This window comes from Equus caballus, chromosome 9, assembly GCF_041296265.1.
Source record: "Equus caballus isolate H_3958 breed thoroughbred chromosome 9, TB-T2T, whole genome shotgun sequence".
Taxonomy (NCBI): Eukaryota; Metazoa; Chordata; class Mammalia; order Perissodactyla; family Equidae; genus Equus; species Equus caballus.
In genome coordinates, this window is record NC_091692.1 from 21,614,205 (window position 1) to 21,632,853 (window position 18,649).

Genomic DNA, 18,649 nt, shown 5'->3' on the forward strand with positions numbered 1-18,649 from the left:
CACATTGTACAGCTGTACAAAAACATTTTCTTTCTTTACATCCTGGTTCTAGAAACCTTTTTCTTTTTTAAGATTGGCACCTGAGCTAGCATCTGTTGCCAATCTTTTTTTTTTTGCCTTCTTCTTCTTCTCCCAAAGCCCCTCAGTGCATAGTTGCATATTCTAGTTGTGGGTCCTTCTAGTTCTGCTACATGAGACGCCACCTCAGCATGGCCTGATGAGCGGTGCCATGTCTGCGCCCAGGATGTGAACCGGCGAAACCCTGGGCCACTGAAGCAGAGCACGCAAACTTAACCACTCAGCCATGTGGCCGACCCTTAGCCTTTTTCTATCTTAAAATTTTTTAAACCTTTTTTGTTAAAAACTAAGACACAAGCACACACATTAGCTTAGGCCTACACAGGGTCAGGATCATCAATATAGCTGTCTTCCACCTGCACATCTTGTCCTACTAGAAGGTATTCAGGGGCAATAACATGCATGGAGTGATCATTTCCTACAATAATAACGCCTTCTGGAACATCCCCTGAAGGACCTGCCTGAGGATCTTCTTGAGCAGGTGTCACTCTTTTCAGAAATATGTCCATGGTGGTTTGCTTAGTTTGTTTCTTTTTTTGTCATAGATTTGCTTGTAAGAAGATAATGCACCATGAAAACATCCTTTCTGTTAATGAAAACCTTTTGATGTTGGGGTTCACGTTCTCGAACTTTTTAAGGAGCTTATTGAGGTCTGCAAAAGCTTCTGGTAAACCTTTCACTGTGAATCATCTTGGAGGTTCTTCTTCTTTTTCTTCTCCTGAAGTTTCACTTTCTCTTGCCCCTTCTTCAGCTATGCTTTCCTGTTCCAGTTCCAACAAATCCTCATTAGTCAATTCCTCAGAAACTACCTCTAGCAGCTTCTCAGTGACATCCCTATCCACATCCAGGTTAAAGTTGTTTGCCATTCAGCCACAGACTTGTCGATTTTTGCAACCTCCTCATCCTTGGAAAATCCTTTGAAGTCATGAATGAACCTCTTGAGAGTCTGTCAGATGCTACATCACCCCAACCCCAAGCAAGGTGCCTGATGCAATCAGAGATGTAGTAATCCTTCCAGAATTACATCAGTGTCTCCCTCAGTTGCAGCAACAGCCTGGGCAAAAGTCCTCCTCAGTAGTAGGCCTTAAAAGCTTCTATAACTCCTTGATTAATTGGTTGGATCAAAGAGGTGGTATTTTAAGGGAGAAACAGAATTTTGATATTTGGATGAAGATCACCAATAAAAGAAGGATGCCTGGGAGCATTATCAACAATAAGCAAAATCTTCCAAGGTATGTTATTGTCCAAAGAGTACTTCTCCATTTCTCTGGCAGAGCAATTCAGGGGGGCATCTTGGAAGAGGAGCTGGGTCACTCATGACTTCTTATTGCTCCTGTAGTACATTGGCAGTGTGTGCTCTCTGATATGCTTGAAGGCCCTGAGGTTCTCACTGTGCCAGATCATAAAGGGTTTCAATTTAGTGCCTGCAACATTGCCCCCAAGTAAGATTGTTATCCTGTCCTTAAAAGCCTTAAAAACTGGCATTAACTTGGCCTCTGTATGGATGAAAGCTCTTTGGGGAATTCATTTCCAGAACAGGGAGGTACATCCATACTGAGTATTTGCTCTGGCAAGTAATTTTCCTCCGCAATCAGCTTATCTAGAGTTTCCAAAAACTCTTCAGCTGCCTTCACATCAGCATGTGCAGACTCGCCACTCACTTTCACATTATGTAATGAATAACAATTCTTGAATCTCTTAAACCACTCAAAGCTAGCAGTACATTTAACCTTATGGGTGGGTACAGCCTTTTCTTTCAGTATCGCAAACGAACTTTTTGCTTTGGCCGTGATCATCACGGTGCTGAGAGGGGAACACTTCTGTGTCTGGTCTTGAATCCAGGTCATCAGAAGTTTCTCCACATCTGATAGAAGCCCTTCTTGAATTTTTATTGGTCTTGTTGCCTTCAATGAAGCAGATCGTTTAACAGCTTCTGTCACTTTGTTCTTGTTGTTCAAGATGGTAGCTATAGTGGAAAGGGACTTGCCTGACTTGTGAGTAATAACCATCACTGATTTTCCACCTTCGTAGTCCTTCACCACATTTAACTTTGTTTCTAGGTCAATCACTTGACGTGGCCTCTTACTGGCAACAGTAGCAGTGGATTTTATATGCTTACGGGCTGTGATGAACAAAACAACACAAGATTAAATCAAGCACAAGAGAAAATGATGCAATCAAAAGATATGATAAACGTGAGATGTATGAGGTGGCTGTTGACGTAACAGCATACTGTTTTACAGTAAACTTTTTTATAAGTAGAAAGAGTACACTTTAAAATAGCTAAAAAATTATAGTATAGTAAATGCATAAACTAGTAACATAGTCATTTACTATTAGTATCAAGTAATATGTACTGTACACAATTGTGTGTGTTACACTTTTATACGACTGGCAGTGCAGTAGGTTTGTTTACACCAGTATCACGACAAACCCACCAGTAATACATTGCACTATGATGTTATGATGACTACAATGTCACTAGGCAATAGGAATTTTTCAGCTCCATTATAATCTTCTGGGATTACCATCGTATATGCAGTCTCTCATTGAATGAAATGTCATTACGTGACACGTGAATGTAATGACATTTTAACAATAAATACAAAAGCAGTTTTTTTCAAAAAAGAAACAAAAGCATTTTGAAAAAAATGTTTGAAATAATCATTTAATTTTATTTTTGAAGTCGATATAAATGTATCACCCTTAAAAATGCTCATATCTCCCCACACTTAGAAAACTTGGAAACAGATTTTTCTGACTTATTTTAAAGTCTTCCACATTAAAATGAAGCACTTCAGTGGGATTCACTTTTTTAAAATTCAAAAGTACAGCATCTTCTAATTACTTGTCAAGAACAGTTCATTGACATTAGGAAAGGTGGAAATTTACTAATTGATTTTCAATAAAAACTTTTGGATAAATGGATGGAATTGAAAAATGAGTATTGAATCTATATATCTTTGTGAGATATCTTTTTTTAATAAACAAGTATCAAAATAAGCTGAACTTGTAACTCAACTTTTGGATTGCTGTATCAAAACGTGATAATCCAGGGGCTGGTGCTGGGGCTGAGTGGTTAAGTTCCTCTGCTCCACTTCCATGGCCCAGGTTTGCTGGTTCGGATCCCGGGGGTGGACCTACGCACCACCTGTCAAGCCATGCTGTGGCAGGCATCCCACATATAAGAAAAATAGAGGAAGAAGGGCACAGATGTTAGCTCAGGGCTAACCTTCCTCAAAAAATAAAAAGTGATAATCCATGATTTTAAAAAATGATTATGAATATTCACTTACTCACCAAAAATATTATTAATAGCAAAAGCAAAAAGAATTTTTTAACATAAGAATCCCAACATATCTGGAGAAGTTGAGAAAGCACTGGATAAGTACTGAAAAGCACCAAGGTGCAGAATCTTAGGAAAATCAGTAGAAAATATCGTTTGTCATGTACACTCTAATATCCAAGAAATGGAATTTCATTTGAAAATCCTGGAGGATGCTCTAGGAATGCAGAACAGAATGATACATCCTGTTAAATAAAAGACATCAGGAGAAACAGCAGAATTTCCCCAACTCCATTTGGAATCCACGGAAGAAATTAAGGAACAAAAATGAGGATGAAACTTCATTTCACAGGCTTCATGACTCTTTGTGGTATATTTCCTGGCAAGTCTTAATCTTCATAATAGTAGTGCAGTCAATTTTCTAGTCTCCTTCTGTATATACTGCTGATTATTTGTACGTCTTTGTCCTTCCTTATATACTGCTGATTATTTATGTCTTTAGTGACTTTCTGCTTATTCTAACCGATTAAAGCTTAGAATCCTAGGAATGCCTCTTCACTTTGCAGGCTGAAAGTTTTGAAGCCACATTACCGTGCTGTGCTATGTAGAGTGGAGGGGAGCCTTCATTCAAAAGCAGTTTTTTGTTAGGCTTCTCAGTTTTCACAGAGGACATCAGACTTCTGAATTGTTTGATAATATACATGAGTCTATATTTAAATGACAACACAGAAAATCTGGAGTTCAGGTAATGGTCAAGTATTATACGTTTACTCATTGTTTACTGAGATGTTATCGATGTCTTAGCTGAGAGAAGAACCTGATCTAGGACATACTCAGAATATTCTTTCACATATTGTCAGCTCAACCCCTGGCTCTAGCTAGATGATAAGAGAGGTGGCTTTCCTGTTAACTTAATATTGGGCACCCTAGAATTGCTTAGTTTAATTTGCCTGGAGGGGTCTTATATCTGCTTTTGTGGAGTGATGCTATAAAGAACAGCCCTGTTGGGGCTAGCCCTGTGGCCGAGTGGTTAAGTTCACGCACTCCGCTTCATTGGCGAGGGTTTCGCCAGTTCAGATCCTGGGCACGGACATGGCTCCGCTCACCAGGCCATGTTGAGGCGGCATCCTGCATGCCACTACTAGAAGGACCCACAACTAAATATAAACTATGTACTGGGGGGATTTGGGGAGAAAAAGCAATAGAAAAAAAAAAGAAGATTGGAAACAGTGGGTAGCTCAGGCACCAATCTTTAAAAAAAAACAGCCCTGTGAAACTTGGTGTTATTTCTACTCTAAACTTCTCATTATTTCTACAATTTCATTTCTAGAAAGTCTACCCTAAAGTAATAATTTGACTTGCATGCAAAGATGTATAAATAAAGATAGTGATTATAACAGTTTATAATAAGGTAATAGTGGAAACCATATACATATTCACCATATATACAATAGTTAAATTTTAATAACAACATGAATAGTTTAATCTCATTTTTTACATGCCCTAAATATGGTAATAGATGAGGATAACTGAAATTTCTCATGACAGGTCATGACCTTAGATGCGGATACAGTAATTCCCTACATAGAGGTGAACGTTGTAGCCACATCATTCTTACAACTCCATAACATTATATATATTTGACAGATCTTTCTTTAATTTTAGACAGATTCTAACAAAATACATGTAAAAATTTAATACTTTATTGAGTCAATATAGAATTTTTAAACAAATTCTATTAATGTTGTTTGTAACAAAGGAGTTTTAAGGCTTAGCTGTGATGGCCAGGTTAATTCTAATATCTATAAAATGAATTTCCAGCATAACTATATGATTTTTATATCTAGTTTGCATCAACAAACTTATAGTTATTATTTATTGATCGTCTCTCTGTGTACTAGTTATTTTATTTGTATTATGTGTCATTTATTCCTATCAACCTTATGAAGTCAACTTTATTTCTGTTTTACTGAAAAATAAAACCCTGACCTTCAGTAAATTTTAGTACTAGCCTGAGGTTGAACAAGAATTCATATAACTGTTCCGACTCAAACTTGAGGCTTTTTCAAATTTTTTGCTCTCGCTAATTTGCTAAAGAATATGTCTAATTTATGTTTATTAGATTCATTCATGAACATTGTTATAGATAAAAACTTAATAGCTTAATGTAACCAAAGAAGTGTTAAATGAAAAGAGTACTACAACATAAACTCCATTTTAAAATATGAATGTATATACATGTATATAGAAAAAAATGTTTGAAATGATATATATTCTTCAATTGTGGAATTATGAATGACTTTTATCCTGGTATGCTTTTCTTTATTTTGTAAAATACATAAAATGAATATATCTCAATTTATAACTAGAAAAATAGGACTGTTTTTTACAAATATTAAGTTGCTTCTTATTTTTAAATAGAGCATACCAGTCTCCCTCCTCACTTTAGGAAATGCAAATTTATATTAAGCTTACTTTCAAGTGAACTCTGATTCATTTTAATTTTTCCTTGTTTCCAAGGCTGACAGAAAAACCGGTTGATTTCTTCTAAAGTTCCACTAGGTGGTGCTACAGTGAAATTAATTGTTGGTTTGTGTGTGTGTGTGTGTGTGTGTGTGTGTGTTTTCTTTTTACTCCACTGATTCTCAAACTTTTGATTCTGTTTTGAAGTTCAAGGTGTCATTCACTTCCCCTTAATCAATCTCTTCATCACGTCACAACCAATTAACAAAAACATATCCCATTGCAATTCCAGTGCTGATTTAACGCAATATTAAGGAGGTGACACATTAAATATGATAGAAAAATGAATTGATTTATGCTAAATGATAATATAAGCAATCGTCTATTGTAAATATTAAAAGACATATATCCACCTTTGGTAACCATGAGGTCCTTGGAGATAACTGGAGGCATCTAGACCATACTTTGTGAACCACTACAATACAGTACTTTACGATATAGTACTTTAAGAAATTTGGATCAGTAATTTTCCAGTTACCAGTAGTTCTCAAGTTTCAGATATTCATCTACAGTAATCCAAAGTTATGGAACACTGATGATTACATGCATGTAATTATGTATGGTATTTAGTGCAGTCTGTGCAAAAGTCCTACCTGTTCTGGCCCAGAGGCCTTTTATCAATGAGAGTCAAGAAATTTCTCCTTCACTGGATGTTTTTCCCCCAATGATCTCACTTGCTCATGGCTTCATACATCACAAAATTATCTCATGTTAATATATGCTCTTCAGCTTTTTTCCGATAACATTGTCAATAAATGCAAGGGAACTTTAATGCCACTAGTTGTAATACTGTGCCATCAGATCTAACAATGAAAAATATGTGAGAGTTTATTACTTGTGAATAAATTTATGCAGTGTCTATAAAAGGTCGACGTGGTGGGCTGTATAATGACCTCCAAACATTCAAGTAACAATGCCCGGAACCTGTGAATATTACCTTATATGGCAAAAGGGACTTTGCAGATGTGATTAAATTAAGGATGTAGTGAGGGGGAGGTTACCCTGGATTATCTGCATGGGCCTGATGTAATTACAACAGTCCTTATAAAGGGGATATGGGAGGAGGCAAAGTCAGAGGAGAAGACAATACAAGCAGAAATTGGAGAGATATGCCTTGAAGATGAAGAAAGGGGCTACAGCCAAAGAATGCAGTCTAGGAGCTGAGAAATACAAGGAAGTGAATTCTCTTTTAAGAGCTTCTAGAACAAAGGAGGCCTGCAAGCACCTCGACTTGAGCTCAGTAAAACTGATTTTGGACTTCTGGCCTCTGAATTGTAAAAGAATAAATCTGTGTTGTTTTAAGCCACCAAGTTTGTAGCGATTTGTTACAGTGGCACTAAGAAACAAACATAGTTACATACTTGATTTTTTGCTTAGTTACCTATTCCTATTAATGTAGCATTGCTACTTTGGAATCCTTACTTGCCTACATTATTGTAATACAAAAATTGTAATCCATTGGAAAAATATGTACTACTTTTGGGGGATTTATTAAGTAGTTCGATTTTTCTTGCAGAAGGTTTACAACATGTATCAAATATTTTAAAATGTTCATACCATTTGAGCCAGCAATGCTAGATATCTAAAGATATAACCATAAATACATAGAAAGACCTAGATACAAGAATGGGCTTTGCAAGGAAATAATAAAGATTAGAAAATATACTAATAAAATAGAAGAACAAGAGAGAAAACAAAATAAATATCCTGCTTCCAATAATGAATAAAACTGTGTGGCAGAAGATCAGCAAGAAATAGAAGCCTTGAACATGTTCTAACTCAACCAGACCAAATGGATATGTATAAAATACTCCACCCAACAACAGCAGAACACACATTGTTCTCAAGTGCACATGGAGCATTCTCCTTGATAGACCACAAGTTTGTCCACAAAAGAAGTATCAGCAAAGTAATAAGACCGAAATCGTACAAAGTATCTTCTCTGATCACAATGGAATGAAAGTAGAAATCAATAACAGAAGGAAAATCAGAAAATTCACAAATATGTGGAAATTAAACACCACACTCTTAAACAAGCAATGAGTCAAAGAAGAAATCACAAAAGCAATTAGAAAATACTTTGAGATGCATGAAAATTAAAACACAACATACCAGAATATGGAATGCATTGGAAATAATGGTCAGAGGGAAATTTTTAGCTGTAAAGGCTTACATCAAAAAAAGAAGAAAGATCTCAAATCAATAACTTAACCTTCCACTACCAGGAACTGTTGTTCTAAGGAACTGCTGTTCTAGGGAAGAAAATAGGAAACTAAACTCAAAGGTAGGAGAGGGAAACAAACCATAAAGATTGGAGTGAAGATAAATAAAATAGAAAATAGAAAAACAGTAGAAAGAATCAATGAAATTAAAAGTTGATTCTTCGAAATTATTGACAAAAGTTTAGCTAGACTGACTACGAAAAAAAGAGAGAAGACTCACATTACTAAAACTAGGAATGAAAAAGAAAACATTACTAAAGACCTTTCAGAGATAAAATGAATTATAAGCAAATACTGTGAACAATTGTATGCTAACAAATCGGATAACCTAAATGAAATGGAAAAATTCCTAGAAAGACACAAACTATCAAAACTGAATCAAGAAGAAATAGAAAATCTGAACTGACCCAGAGCAAGTAAAAACATTGAATTAGTAATCAAAAAAGTCCCACAAAGAAAAGCTCAGAATCCCATCCAAAAGCAACAGAATACACATTCTTCTCAAGTGCACATGGAGCATTCTCCAGGATAGATCATATGTTAGGCAACAAAACAAGTCTCAATGAATTTAAGAAGATTGAAATCATATCAAGCATCTTTTCTGACCACAATGGTGTGACACTAGAAATCCATTACAAGAAGTAAACTGGAAAACTTTCAAATATGTGGAGATTAAACAACATGCTACTGAGCAGCCAACGGGTCAAAGAAGAAATCAAAATTCACTTGAGACAAATGAAAATAGAAATACAACATACCAAAACTTATGGGATACAGCAAAAGTATTTCTAAGTAGTAGCAAAAGTAGTTCTAAGAGGAATGTTCATAGTGATAAATGCCTGCCTCAAGAAACAAGAAAAATCTCAAATAAACTACCTAACTTTACACCTCAAGGAACTAGACAAAAAAGAACAAACTAATCCCAAAGTAAGTAGGAGGAAGGAAATGAAAAATATCAGAGCAGAAATAAATGAGACTAAAAAGACAAGAAAAAAGATGAATGAAACTAAGAGCTGGTTCTTTGAAAAGATTAAAAAAAAAATTGACAAACTGTTAGCTAGACTCACCAAGAAAAAGAGAGAGAAGACAAATAAAATCAGAAATGGACAGGAGATGTTACAACTGATACCACAGAAATACAAAGGATCATAAGAGACTACTACGAACAATTATATGCCAACAAATTGGATAACCTAGAAGAAATGGATAAATTCCTAGAAACAACAACCTACCAAGACTGAATCATGAAGAAATAGAAAAACTGAACAGACTATTTACTAGTAAGGAGATAGAATCGGTAATTAAAAACCTCCCAAAAAACAAAAGTCCAGGACCAGATAGCTTCACTGGTGAATTCTACCAAGCATTCAAGGAAGAATTAATACAAATCCTCTCAAACTCGTTCAAAAAACAGGAGGAGGGAACACGTCCGAACTCATTTTACGAGGCCAGCATTACCCTGATACCAAAACCAGACAAGGACATCACAAGAACAGAAAATTCCAGGCCTATATCCCTGATGAAAATAGATGCAAAAATCCTCAAGAAAATATTAGCAAATTAAGTTAAACAATACATTAAAAGGATCATACACCATGGTTAAGTGGGATTTATTCCAGTGTTACAAGGGTGGTTCAACATCTGTAAATCAATGTGACAAGCCATATTAACAAAATAAAGGGTAAAAATCATATGATCATCTCAATAGATGCAGAAAAAGCATGTGAAAAAATTCAACATTTATTTATGATAAAAACTCTCAACAAAGTGAGTATAGAGGGAATGTACCTCATATAATAAAGGCCATATATGATAAGCCCATAGCTAACATCATTGAAAAGTTGAAAAGCCTTTCCTCTATGATCAGGAATAAGAGAACAATGCTCACTCTCACCACTTTTATCCAACACAGTTTAGGAAGTTCTAGCCAGAGCAATTAGGCAAGAAAAAGAATTAAAAGCCATCCAAACTGGAAAGGAAGAAGTACAACTGTCACTAGTTGTGGAGGACACAATATTATACATAGAAAACCCTGAAGACTCCACCAAAAAGTGTTAGAACTGATAATTGAATTCAGTAAAGTTAAAGGATACAAAAATCAATATACAAAAATCTGTTGCATTTCTATACACTAATAATGAACTATCAGAGAGAGAAAGTTTTAAAAAACAATCCCATTACAATTACATCAAAAAGAATAAAATACCTAGGAATAACTTTAACCAAGGAGGTGAAAGCTCTGTACACTGAAAACTATAAGACATTAATGAAAGAAATATAAGACACACATGAATGGAAAGATATACCATGCTCATGGATTGGAAGAATTAATATTGTTAAAATGTCCATACTACCTAAAACAATCCACATATTCAATGTAATCCCTATCAAGATTTCAATGGAACTTTTCACTAAAATAAAATAACCAATCCTGAAATTTGTATGGAACCATGAAAGTCCTAGAACAGCCAAAGAAATCTTCAGAAAGAAAACAAAACTGGAAGCATCGTTCTCCCTGTTTTCAAACTATGTTACAAAGCTATAGGAATTAAAACAGTATGGTATTGGCACAAAAACAGACACATAGATCAATGGAACAGATCAGAGAGCCCAGAAATAAACCCATTCATATACAGTCAATTAATTTCTGACAAAGGAGCCGAGAATATACAATGGGGAAATGACAGTCTCTTAAATAAATGGTGTTGGGAAAACTGGACAGCCACATGCAAAAGAATGAAACTAGACGACTATCTTACACCACACAAAAAAGTCAATTCAGAGGCCAGCCTGGTGGCACAATGGTTAAGTTCAAGTGCTCTGCTTTGGTGGACTGGGTTTGAGGGTTCGCATCCCAGGTGCAGACCTATACACTGCTCATCAAGCCATGCTGTGGCAGCCATGTACAAAAATAGAGGAATATTGGTATGGTTGTTACCTCAAGGACAATCTTCCTCACCGCCCCCCACCCCAAAAAAAAATCAATTCAAACTCGATTAAAGGTTTGAACATAAGACCTGAAACCATTAAACTCCTAAAACAAAACATAGGAGGTAAGTTTCTTGACATTGAACTTGGCAATGATTTTTTGCATTTGACCCCAAAGAAAAGGCAACAGAAGTAAAAATAAACAAGTGGGACTACATCAAACTAAAAAACGTCTGCATAGCAAAGGAAACCATCAACAAAGTGAGAAAGAAGCTTACCAAATGGGAGAAAATATTTGCAAATCATATATCTGATGAGTTAATATCCAAAATATATAAAGAACTCATGCAATTCAGTAGCAAAAAAACCAAACAACCCATAAACTATGGGCAGAGGATCAGAATAGACATTTTTCCAAAGAAGACATACAGATGACCCACAGATATATGAAAAGATGCTCAACATCACTATCAGAATGGCTATTATCAAAGACAAGAAATAACAAGTATTGTCAAGGACGTGGAGAAATGGAAACCCTTGTGTACTGTTGATAGGAATGTAAATTGGTGCAATCACTATGGGAAAGAGTATGGAGGCTCCTCAAAAATTTACAACTAGAACTACCATGTGACCACGCAATTCTAGTTCTGGCTATTTATCCAAAGAAAATGAAAACATTAACTTGAACAGATATACTTATCCCTACATTCATTGCAGCATTATTTACAATAGCCAAAATAAGAAAACAACTTAAGTGTCCATCAATGGGTAAATGTGTAAAGAAAACATGATGCTGCAATATTATTCAGCCATAAAAAAGAATGAGATCTTGCCATTTGTGACAACATGAATGAAACTTAAGGGCATTATGCTAAGTGAAATAAGTCAGACAGAGAAAGACAAATGCCCTGTGACTTCACTTATATATGGAATGTAAAAAAAACGACTGTGCTCATAGATACAGAGATCAGATTGATATATAAGTGACATAACATTATAATAGTTTCAGATGTACAACATAATGATTCAATATTTGTAGTCCCACTTGTTTAGTTTTGCTGTTGTTACCTTTGCTTTGGGGTCAAATCCAAAACGGATCTCAGAGATACAGAGATCAGATCGGTGGTTGCCAGAGATGGGGGTGAGGCGTCAGGGGTGGGTGAAATGGGTGAAGGAAGCCAAAAGGAATAAATTTTCAGTTATACAATAAACAAGCCATGAGGATGTAATGTACAGCATGGTGACTATAGTTAACAATACTGTATTGCATATTTGAAAGTTGCTAAGAGAGTAAATCTTAAAAGTTCTCATCACAAGGAAAAAATTTTGTAGCTATGTATGATGATGGATGTTAACTAGACTTATCGTAGTGATCCTTTTGAAATATATACAAATATGGAATCATTATGCTGTACATCTGAAACTATTATAATGTTATGTCAACTATATATCAATACAAGAAAAAGAAAGGAAAGCTCAGGCCCAGATGGCTTTATTAGTAATTATATTGAACTTTTAAAGAATTAATGTCAACTCTTCCCAAACTCTACTAAAGAATAGATTTGGAGGGAACACTTCCCAACTCATTATATAAGGCCAGTATTACCCTGACACGAAAACCAGACAAAACATGACGAGAAGACTGCAGACGAATATCCCATTATGAATACAGACACAAAAATCCTCAGCAAAATACTAGCAAATCAAATCTACCAAATATAAAAGGATTATATCCCATATCTAAGTGGAATTTATCCAAGGAATGTAAGCTTGGTTTAACATTAGAAAATCAATTAATATAATATACCATATTGATAGAGTAAAGAACAAAAAACACAGGATCATCTTACTAGGTACAGAAAAAGCATTTGATAAAATCCAACATCCTTTCATGATGAAAACATTCAGCAACCTGGAAGTTGAAACCTCCTTAACCTGTTAAAGGGCACCTAGGGAAAATCCACAGACACCACCATACTTCATGAAAAACTGAATGCTTTTGTCTAAGACCAGGAACAAGACAAAGACATCCACTCTCACCACTTCTAGTCAACATTGTATTGGAGGTTTTAGCTAGGAAAATTGAAGAAGGAAATGAAATAAAAGTCATCCAGATGGAAAGTAAGAAACAAAACCATTTCTCATTGCAGATGACATGATCTTGCATATAGAAAATCCTAATGAATTCACAAAAACTGGCAGAGCTAACAATCAAGTTCAGCAAGTTTGCAAGATACAAGATCAACATATGAAAATTGTATATTTACATACTAGCAGTGAGCAATCCAAAAATGAAATTAAAAAATTGAAAACATATTTTCATCACAAATTTCATTTACAATAGCATCAAAAAGAATAAAATAGGAAAAAATTTAACAAAAGAAGTGTAAGACATGTACATTGAAAATTACAAAAGAGGAAAGTATGGGAAACAGTGAGAGTTGGTAAAAGGATACAAGCTTTCAGCTATAAGATGAATAAGGTCTGAGGGTCTGATGTATATGATGACTACTGTATTGTATAATTGAAATTTGCTAAGAGAGTAGAACTTAAATGTTTTCACCAAAAAAAAAAGTGATAGATGTGTCAATTACCTGGATAGGAGGAATCCTTTCACAATGCATATGCATATCAAATCATTAGGATGGACACTTTAAATATCTTAGGATTTAAATATCTTAGGATTTACTCAATAAAGCCAATTAAAAACAAGAATAACTTTGAAAGAAACTAAAAAAGACCTAAGTAAATGGAACGACATTCTACGATTATGAATCCAAAGACTTAATATTGTTAAGATGGTAATATCCCCCAAATTGGTCTATAGATTCAATGCAATCCCTATGGAAATCTCAGAGGCATTTTTTGTAAAAATTGTAAGCTGATCCTAAAATTCATAAGGAAATGCAAGGGACCCAGAATAGCCAAAACAATCTGGAAAAAGAAGAGCAAAATGGAGGACTCGTGCTTCCAAATTTTAAAATGTACTACAAAGCTACAGTACTTAAAACAGTATGGTATTGACATAAAGATAGACATATAGATCAATGGGATAGAATTGAGAGTCTAGAAATAAACCTTTTCATTTATGGTCAATTGAGTTTCAACAAGGGTGCCAAGACAGTTCAATGCGGAAAAGAATAATCTTTTCAACAAATGGTTCTGGGGCAACTGGATATCCACATGCAAAAGAATGAAATCTGACCCCTTCCTCATTCCATATGTAAAATTAACTCAAAATGAATCATAGGCCTAAATACAAGAGCTAAAACTATAAAAGTCCCAGAAGAAAATATAGGTACAAATCTTCATGACCTTGGATTAGGTAAAGTCTTCTTAAATATGACACCAAAAGCACAAGTGACAAAATAAAAAGTAAATTGGATTTCATCAAAATGCATTAAAAACTTTTGTGCTTCAAATGACACTATCAAGAAAGTGAAAAGACAACCCAGAGAATGGGAGAAAATATTTGTAAATCATATATCTGATGAGGGACTTAAATCTGGAATGTATAAAGAACCCTTACAATTCAATAATAAAACGACAAAATTTAGAAAAGGGCAAAGGATCTGAATAGACATTTCCCCAAGGAAGCGTAACAATGGCTAATAAGCACATGAAAATATACTCAAGGTCATTAGTCATCAGAGAAATGAAATTTAAACCATAATGAGATACCATTTCACACCAAGATGGTTATAATCAGAAAATCATATAATAACAAATGTTGGTAAGGATGTAGAGAAATTGAAATCCTCATACCCTACTGGAAAGAATATAAAATGTTGTACCCATTATGGGAGACATCCAGGTAGTTCCTCAAAAAGTTAAAAATAGCATTCCCATAGAATGTAAACATAACACTACATCTATACAGTTAAGGGAGAATTTTTCTGCCCTCCTTCTCTCTCATCCTTCAACCCTTGTCTCTTCCTGGTGCCTTTAAACTCGGGGCTAATAAGTTAGTGTTGATCGGGTGAAATTGTCAGTTCATTCACCTTTCTCCCTGTGGAAAGACCCAGCTAGGAATCAGGTGAAAATGTAAGTCAAATTCTTAGTTCTGGTTATTACATAGGACTAAACATTCTAATTTCTAAATTGATACTGTTTTGGTGAAATAAGCAATAACAGGAATTTTTCACTCTGAGAATAATTTAAAAAGTCTTCCAAGAGTAGAGGAAGAATTTCTTTCAATGGACATATTGTAAAGTCACAATGGGATACAAAAATAAAGTTTCCTTCTGATTAACTTCCTTGAGCCCTGCTTATTCAATGCATTGTTTACATATACTAAATTGTTTTCTATTATAATTTTATTTCTATAATTTTGTAATGCCCACTGTTTTATAACAGCTTTACTGAGATATAATTTACTTATAATATAATTCACCCATTTAAGTATACAATAGTTTTTAGTATTTTAGTATATTCACAGAGTTGTGCAACCATCCCACAATCAATTTTTTGGCAGATGTTTAACACTGACTCTTTCCTTCTTTTCTGTGATATAAACCAGGGTCTTTCAACCTTTTAGGACTCTTGACATTTGAGCCAGAAAATCATTTGCTGTCCTGTGCATCCCAGGATGTTTAGCAGCATACATGGCCTTTACGTGCAATACCAGTAGCACGCCACCCATCCCCAGTTGTGACAACCAAAAAAACCTTCAGACATTGCCAAATGTCCCCAGGGGTGCAAATTTATCCTTGGTTGAGAAACCACTATTATAGTGTATGTCTTTTCCTCTGGCTGAACCTTGCCCTCTTAGCTTGTTTTTGTTCTTATGACCTGTGTTAGACACAATTCAGCCCATGATAGGGTCTGCACCATACAGACTTCTTTTGGGACCAGCATCCCCAGGGAGCCCCTCTTGGACAGAATTTAAAGCAGCTCCAGGCTAGCTCTTGCTCAAGCATGGCCCAGATGTTGTCCACAAGAAGCACTCAGCATCTTTTACCCTGACAAGTTCTGAGAATGGGGATGCCCAATGTTCTTCTCTCTTCTTGCTGTTGGAGTAGCTAGCCCACAGGTCTCTGCCCTGTATGTTTTCTAGCCAAGAATCAGATACCAGGTCTGCCTAACTACAGGAGAATCAATCATATTAGCACTTGGAGGACCACGCTGAAGACAAACTCCCTTGACTTGAGGAAAAAGGGACAAACATCTACTCTCATCTCTCCCAGGGAACTCAGCGTGAATCTATCCAGAGAACTCCTCTTTATAAATCTTTGCCTCATCTACACTTTTGACCCTTTTATATAGTAGATGAGAATAAAGCATTCAAAAGTTATGAGCCAATTTTCAAGCAACTACTTTGCTATTCCTACAGAGTACTTTGTCTTACAACTCATCTGGTATATGATATCTAAATACCTCAGGATCCGGTGAACTTCAATTTTATCGTTCTGTTCCATGATTAATAATGTCATGAATGGTTAAATAATTTATAGTGTATTTCATTCGGTAAAATATTATGCAACCATTAAAAAATTGCCCTTTGAAGAAATGCTCACAACATAATGGTGATTGAAGAAAAGACTATAAAGTGTGTTTTTACTCTATGATTTTAATATTAAAATATATATATTTCTAGACAAAAGACTAGAAGGAAATATACTTAAGTATTATTTGTGATAATCTCTAGATAGCATAACTATTTTCTTTCTAATAATTTTGTTTTCCTCAAATTTTCTACTATGAGCATGTATTAATTTTTAATAGAAAATGTTATATGAAAATAAAGTGCTCAAAGTTTAGTCATATTCGCATTCTCTTCCTCTTATAATTTAAATATTTTTAAAACTCATGCATACTTAGACTTCCCGAAAATTTAACCTATTTCTCCTTTCTCGGGGAGCTTCTGATTGCCTCCAAAACAAACTCCAAACTCTTTGCACTCTCATCAGCCTGGCCCTCTGCATGTCATCTGCCCCTTTGCTCCCAGTCCCTATGCCCATTTGTCCCTTCTATGCTCTGATATGTACTCTTGTGATGGAGACCTTGCAAACTTTATTCCCAGATTCCCTTGGTAGCTGACTTCTGGTAGCTTCTACCAATGAAATACTAATGGGAGATTGGAAGATGGGAGGAGAGGAAAAGGGACTCACTTGCTCTTCATTGTGTCAGTAACCCTTCTGCAGCTGCAGTCAGCTATGAAAGAGTGTCTTTTAGTTGCACCATTACCCACCGGGCACAGCCTCTTCCTCAGTCCCAGCATCAGCCCTCAGACACCATTCCATGGTCCTGACACCTGCTAAGGGCCCCTTCCCTCGGATTCCAGCAGAGCCATGTGGCGCCCCCCTCAGTCCTTCAGTGGATCCAGTACCAGTGAAAGGACTCCTCTGTGGTCCCAGAACCAGCCCAGGTGACACTGCTCCACAGTTCTGGTCTGTGGTGACCCCACCTATTCCCTTTATTCTTCCAGTCCTAGGGGTGGTAGGTGCTTCTTACAGTCACTAATCTCTGAATTTCTTTTTAAATTTTTTTCTAGTTTTATTGAGATATAATTGACATAAAGCACCGTATAAGTGTAAGATTTACAGCATAATGACTTGACTTACATATATTTTGAAATGATTACCACAATAAGTTTAGTTAATATCCATCATCTCATACAGATACAAAAAAAAAGGAAGAGAAAAATGTTTTTTCCTTGTGATGAGAACTCCTAGGATCTAATCTCTTAGCAACTTTCAAATATACCATATAGCAGTGTTAACTGTAGTTATCATGTTGTACATTACATCCCTAGTACTTATTTATCTTATAACTGGAAGTTCACCCAATTTGCCCCAATATCGCCTACCCCTCCTCTGGTAACCACAAATAATCTAATCTCTTTTTCTATGAGTTTAGTTTTTTCTTTCTCTCTTTTTTTTAAGATTCACATATAAATGAGATCACGCAGTATTGTCTTTCTTTGTCTGACTTATTTCACTTAGCATAATACTCTCCAGGTCCATCCATGTTGTTGCAAATGGCAAGATTTCCTTCTTTTTTATGGCTGAATAATATTCCATTTATATATGTGTGTGTGTATATATATATACTTATCACAACTTCTCTATCTGTTCATCCATTGACAGACACTTAGGTTGTGTCCATGTCTTGGTTATTGTAACTAATGCTGCTGTCAACATGGGAGTGCAGATATCTCTTCAACATAGTGTTTTCTTTTCCTTCAGATATATTCCCAGAAGTGGGATTGCTGGATCATATGGTAGTTCTAGCTTTAAAATTTTGAGGACCTTCCATGCTGTTTTCCATAGTGTCTGTACCAATTTGCAGTCCCATCAACAGTGCACAACGGTTCCCTTTTCTCACAGTCTCACCAGCATTTATTACCTTTTGTCTTTTTGATCATGGCCATTCTAACAGGCTTGTGGTCACATCTCATGGTGGTTTTGATTTGCATTTCGCTAATGATTAGTGATGTTGAGTACATTTTCATGTATCTATTGGCCATTGGTATATCTGTGTTAGAAAAACGTCCATTCAGATCCTGTCAGAAAGAGGGGAATGAACTGACAACTACAGCTCCTTTGCCCATTGTTTATTTGGAGTATTGTTTTTTTTGCTATTGAGTTGCACGAGCTCTTTGTATATTTTG

General features: G+C 35.5%; 1 protein-coding gene across 1 annotated transcript; it reads right to left on the reverse strand.

The window, feature by feature from the left end:
• Positions 1 to 1,562: 1,562 nt before the first annotated feature.
• On the reverse strand, positions 1,563 to 18,454 carry LOC138915663 (tigger transposable element-derived protein 1-like). The gene is made up of 2 exons (XM_070222698.1): positions 18,385 to 18,454; positions 1,563 to 2,200 (listed from the first exon to the last, which is right to left on the reverse strand). The coding sequence occupies exons 1-2, from the start codon at positions 18,452 to 18,454 to the stop codon at positions 1,563 to 1,565; spliced, it is 708 nt and encodes a 235-aa protein (XP_070078799.1).
• Positions 18,455 to 18,649: the final 195 nt, after the last annotated feature.